This window comes from Diceros bicornis, chromosome 17 (genome assembly GCF_020826845.1).
Source record: "Diceros bicornis minor isolate mBicDic1 chromosome 17, mDicBic1.mat.cur, whole genome shotgun sequence".
NCBI lineage: Eukaryota > Metazoa > Chordata > Mammalia > Perissodactyla > Rhinocerotidae > Diceros > Diceros bicornis.
This window is the reverse complement of record NC_080756.1, coordinates 58,825,233-58,831,232: the sequence shown is the minus strand read 5'-3', so window position 1 is coordinate 58,831,232 and position 6,000 is coordinate 58,825,233. Positions and strand designations below refer to the sequence as shown.

The window sequence follows — 6,000 nt, the reverse complement described above, 5'->3', positions numbered from 1 at the left end:
GGCAGCAGAGAAAGCCCCCTCCTCATATCGCCTCCCGACCTGGCCCCTCCAGGGATCCAGGGCCAAGCCTCCTCCACTCATTGTGGCATCTAGTGCTGGAGTGGTAAACCAGGCCACCTTCTGTCCAATGCTGGGGTGTTGGCCACCCAGCCCCTCGCACCTGCCCACCCAGCCTGAGTCCTACCAGACTCAGGACCCAGAAGCTGGTTAGGCCCTCAGCTCCTGTTTCCTCCAGTTCATGGTCCAAGTGGCCAGAGTGGTGGCAGGAGCAAGAGAGCCCAGCCCCAGAGAGTGAGGTGGTGTCTCCAGCTTTGGGACAGGGGTGCTCAATTGAGAAGGGGAAGCATGGTCAGGCAAGGCAAACTCAGGTGCCAGGGATGGGGGTTCTCTTTCCAAAACGACAGTGATTGGTGACCAGGAATGCAGTGTGCCAGGGGGTGGAGAACAATGAAGGGGCAGTCGGGGCCACTGGATGCCCCCGGCAACCAGCCCTCCCGGGACCACAGCGTGGTGGGCAGAGTCTACACGAGGCTCCTGGAGCCGCTGGAGTACCGGCGCCGGTGCAGCAGGGCACCGGGCGGGCAGAACTGGTGAGGGTGGTTGTAGGGGGGTGGAGGCGGGGGCAGCGGAGGCTGGTGGATGACCTTGACAGGGGAGCCTGGGCCGCCCAGGGGTGTGGAGCCGCAGGAGTCGGAGGAGGACGAGGCATAGCAGGAGAGAGCCTGGCTCAGCAGGGGGTCCATGCGGGCCAAGCAGGGCTTGTCCAGGACAATGACCTTGACAATTTGCTGGCACTGCACCAGGGTCCCCGGAGGCGTGGGTGGCGGCAGTGGCAGCGGCGGGGGCTGCTCTCTCGAGGGGCTAGGCTGCAGGTCTGGCAGCGGCGCCGGCGTTCCCCTCTCGGCCCCCAGCCCGGAGCTGTGCTGGGACGTTTGAAGCCTGTTGTGAATTGACACCTAGTTTAGAAACAGCCAGAGAAGCATGAAATGTTACAAGACTACTTCCCAGCTGCTAGGACTGGCTACCCTGAGCCTCCCTCCCCACTCTCCTGTCTCCTGTGCCCTCACTCTGACCCGCACCCTATCTCTCCACCCAGAGGAAAGCCGGCTGCAGACAGAGGGGCTGACCCTGGGTGGAGTCAAGAGACTGTGTTCTGCCATCGACACTGAGCAGCCTCCACTCTCTAGGCCTCAGTCTCCTCATCGGTGAGATGGGCGGTTGGACCAAAGCACTCAAAGGTTCTGCATAGCTCTGCAGTCTGAATTCATGGACCTGCTGAGTGGCTTCCCACCTCCCTCTCCACCAACTCCGAGCTTGAAAAGCAAGGGTGACAGTCTGTGCCCTCCCTGCCTCCCAGGGGTGTGTGGAGGATAAAGGGAGACTAGACACAGACAGGCAATCCAGCATCTTTCAGCCTCTCAAGCCCCTCTCCTCCCACCGGCTCTGTTAAAGGAGAAGGTCATCGTCACCATTGACATCACGAGGCACCCAAACCCCAGAAGGCTAGGGACCTCTGATGGGTGACCCTGACCCACTCCATTCTCCCAGACTCCCCAGGGCCATGACCATGCTTTGAGAGCAGCCCAGACAGCCAAGGCCAGAGTCAGGTTCCCAGCTGCCTTTCTGGCCCAACCTGGGTCCTGGTTAAATTTGTCCCACTGCAGGAGGGGGTACCCCAAAAGGACTCTAACCTTTACCCCCTGGGTGGGGCATGAGGAGGTGGCCCCCTCCCTCAGACCATGGAGGTCACTGTGAACTAGCCTGGCCTCCTCTTACCCTCAGGGGGAGGTGGAGGAAATGGGTGGAAGGAAGGCTAGGGGTTTAATTCCTCAGCCTCCAGCTCCCAGCCTGTAGATAGGATACCCCACAATCCCCTGCGAACACCTGGGCCCTTTGGGGGCGCTGAGACCCTTCTCTCTGAGGATGCTTCCTACTGTCCTTGGGCACCACCACCCATGACCTGCTGCTCAGAGCACAGAGGGGGAAACGGAGGCTGCAGGGGAGGGGACCTTACCCCAGGCCTAGACCAGGACAGCCCAGCCCAAAACCATCTCAGAGCCCTAAACCCGCAGATCCTAACCCTATTTATTGGCAAAAGGTGCAATTTCAGGGACCCCCTTTGCTGGGTCTGTGCACTCCTGATGGGCTGCTTCCCTCTCCACAGGCTCCCCAGGGCCATTCTCTGTCTGCCCCTTCAGTGTTCACAAGCCCCACGGCCATGCCCAGCAAGCTGCAGGCTTTATTCTTCACTGTCAACCTCCAACTCGGCAGCATTTTCTAGGCCTGAGATTCCCCCAACAAATGAACGAGACCCCGCACCCCTCACTGCCCTGCCAAGACACAGGGCAGGCAGAGAGCAAGGCTGGGGCCCACCTTCTTTTTGGGGAGCCCTCTGGTCCTTACTCGAGCAGAAGGCCTCTGTCCAGCACTGCTGGAACGGACCAGCTCCTTCCCCCACCTGCTTGTAGTCTGAGTTATTCCCCAGGAGAAAGGTGCCCTGAGACAGCGAGGGCAGACTCGTCCCCTTCTGTTCTCGCCCCTCAGATTGACAACTGCCTCTCCCCGGCCGAATGCCTGGCTGCCCCAGTCCAGAGCCCCTGGGCCCTCTTTCTCCTCCCCTGCTGCTGCCCCCACGTAGCCCACAGCTCTTGGCCTCATGCTGCACCTCCACTGTCTGCACCCCCTCCTCCCTACCCCAGCCTGGAGCCTTACTCTTTAATGGTCAATATGTGAAAAGCAGGAAGTGACAGTAAAACATTTTCTCATTCTGACCCCCTTCTCATTCCTGCTGATGAAAGGAGAGAGAGAGACAGAGAGAGAGAGGATGGAACATGAGTGGCAGGTCAGAACAGCTCAGAGAAGATGGAGAAGCGCCTGCCAGAGGGGCGCTGGGCCAGGCAATGATGGGGAGAGGGCAGAGGACAGAGAGCTCAGGGTCCAGCTGAGAGGCTGGGCGGCGAGGCTGCCCTCTGTGCAGGGGAGCAGAGCTGGCGGGGCCCTGGGACTAGCTGAGGGTGGCAGCCTTGCAGATAGTCACATGGCCCTCTGGGCAGGGCAGGAGGGGAGACAGGGCCATCAGACTGCTTGTCCTCCCTAGGCAGGTCGGGCTAAGGCACGGGCAGGGCTGGTAGACCAAACTGGAGGGCTGATGACTTCGTGTGTTTATCTGCAAGGCTAGAGAATGGGCAGCTGCAGGAAGATGGGGGATGAGGGGCAGGGGATGGAATACCCACCCTGGGGGCTTGTCAGCTGCTGGGGCAGGAAGCTCCTCCGGTAAAGGTGCCTCCTCCAGACACAGGTGTGTGGGGGGTGGGGGCAGTGGGGGGCAGAGAGAAAGAATGGGCTCCCCTGGGGTATCAGGGGCTTCCCCAAGCTTGGCCAGGCTGGGGGGCAGGACTCGTCCCTCAAAGCGGGGGCTTGGAGTGAAAGTTGGGAGGGGAGGTGTCTGTGTGAGAGGCTGGTGGTCCCTGGAGGCCTGGCAGAAAAGCAGTGAGAGGGCTCCCTGGGGTGCAGGGGGCAAGAGGGGGAGGACTGGGGCCCAGCAAGGCTTGCAGGGGCAACTGCATGCCCCCCAACCCGGTGACACTTGGGGGCCCGGCAAGGACCAGCTGCTGCCGCTCCTTGCCCTGTATGGCTTGGGGATGGGCGTGCCCTTCCATCCAACGTGGACAATCCTCAGAGTCATCAGCTCTCCCCCTGAGAAAACCGCTAAGACAACCGCAGCCCTACTCTGCCTCACCTTCTCCTGCACGCGTTCCTCCCCCATGGCCAGCTTTCCAGAAGGACTAGCTGCGCCAGGGAGAAGCTCCCCCTCCCAGCTGCCCCTGCTCTTAAGGCTCCAACTTATCCAACAGGCATCCGGGAAGCAATGACTCGAGGACTGGACTTAAGGGGTGATTCTCCACAGGAGGACCGGCGGGCGTGGGAAGGGAAGATGGAGTTCTCTGACACAGTGACTATTAGGGGTTCAGGGAGCAGTTTCCGGGGAAGTGGATTTGGGAGTTGAGGGGGCTCGCGATGGAAGTGTCATGGGCTTCATCTCCATGGGGGGCAGTCAGCGGGGGCAGCCCGGCTGGGGAATGGGCGGAAAGTGCTGCGGCTTAACTAGGCGCTGGAACAGTGGCGTTACCATACTAGCGGTAACTTTTAATTGTATCTCTTGAAATTGGAAAAATGGTGAGTCGGGCTGGGGAGGCATTGATTAACACCTGAGAAGAGAGAAACAACAGACACGGTGAGAAGAAGGACCAGCAGGGGCGCCGACCACTCACCTGGGCGACCAGGCCTCCACTCACCTCCACTGTGCTCTCCGCAGGCTTCTCCCCAAGCGCAGCTTCCCTTTTGGCTTTGAATGCAAAGAGCACAGGGCTCATTCTCCACCAGTCCCAACACTAATCACTACTTCTCCCCCAGCACCCCCAGACCAAGCATCCCTGTAATTAGACGGGCGGTGCCACGCCACTGCTGACGAGAGGCAGCCGGGGCAGTGGACTGGAATTCGGAGTCACCCCTTAAGCTGTGTGACTTTGGACAAGATGCTACACCTCTCTGGGCCTCCACAGACCAGACGATCTCTAATGTTCTTTCTGACGTGGGCACCCACAGTCAAAGCCTTCCCAATAGGGACTGTGAAAACTGGTTATGAGGGGCATTGGTACTCGGCTCCCAGAAACACAGGAGGCTCTGCTGTGTGTTTGTGGGCAGCGCGTTCATCTGTCTCCTTCAACCGCAGGCTCCCTCTTCTGTTCCCACCTCTCAGTAGCTGAGTGGGGGAGTCAGTGGGCTGAGGCTGAACAGCACTCACCGTGGGGCCTGGCAGGCGTCAGAGCTGATAACGGCTCTGTAATTGCTCCTAGGCCTTCTGACTGGCCTGGCACAGCGCCAGGGACCCTGTGGACCCCCAGGGACAGCCTGATGACTTTTTCTGGCTCAGTCACCCCCGGCTCACACCCCCAGCCACAGCGGCCTCCCAGGGTCCCTCTGCTGGAGCCTTCTGATTTCTCACACGCCCCAGGGGGGGCCACATCCCTGGCTGTGCTCATCCCTCTCTCTGCAGCACAAGAGGGAGTTGTGCCACTGTCCGGAGCGGAGAAGCCCCCATTGTGGAGGCCCCTGATGGACAGGGCCCTGGAGACATGCATCCCAGCCTGACTAGGGTCACAGCCTCTGAAAGAGGAGGCTGGGATGCAGAGTGTGGGGTGGGGGTCAGAGACTCTGGAGTTTAAACAGCTGTGAACACAAGCAGTGATCCACGTACTTGACCTTATAGAAACAAAGGTGCTGGCTGACCAGGCAGGGTGGAGAACTATGAATGCAGGATGGCAGGTCAAACCCGCATACAGAAGATGACATCACCCTGAGAATCTCCACACAGCTAAAAGAGCCCCAAGTCTTGCTTGGAAAATAAATCACATCTCCCAGCTGGTGGGACGGCCCCATGACACTGCCTGTCCAGTCTAGTGTCATGGTGGTGACTGAGGGTTACAGCATGACACCCACCAGAGGGTCTCAGCTCAAGGTGACGCCGTGCTGGGACCCTGGCTTTCCAGTGCTTTGAATAAGTAAGTGTTTGTCAGATGTGAGAAGAAACGACTGAATTAATGAGTAGACAGTTCTGGATGGTCTGCTGGGGTTCTGCTGGGATGGGATTTAAAGATTTTTATTTATTTATTTTTTTCCCCAAAGCCCCAGTAGATAGTTGTATGTCATAGCTGCACAACCTTCTAGTTGCTGTATGTGGGACGCGGCCTCAGCATGGCCGGAGAAGCGGTGCGTCGGTGCGCGCCCGGGATCCGAACCTGGGCCGCCAGCAGCGGAGCACGCGCACTTAACCGCTAAGCCACGGGGCTGGCCCTGGGATGGGATTTAATTCTCATGCCACCTCTCCTTCTAATGCTTCTCTACTCGGGACAGGTGGAGTGGGGTGGGGGCACTTTTCCCAGGCTCCCTGTAGGTGGGGGTAAAGGGAGGGGTGGGAGGATGTTGGTGGAGGAAGGAAGC

General features: G+C 59.5%; 1 protein-coding gene across 1 annotated transcript in view; it reads right to left on the bottom strand.

Annotated features, from left to right (window-relative positions):
* Nucleotides 1–414: 414 nt before the first annotated feature.
* IQSEC3 (IQ motif and Sec7 domain ArfGEF 3) overlaps nucleotides 415–6,000 on the bottom strand; it is a 104,880-nt gene continuing 99,294 nt past the window's right edge. The window contains exons 13-14 of the mRNA XM_058559087.1: nucleotides 4,296–4,345; nucleotides 415–956 (exon numbers count right to left, since the gene is read on the bottom strand). Coding sequence (XP_058415070.1) covers nucleotides 522–956; nucleotides 4,296–4,345 — 485 coding nt within the window. The 3' untranslated portion in view covers nucleotides 415–521. The remainder of the gene's footprint in view (nucleotides 957–4,295; nucleotides 4,346–6,000) is intronic.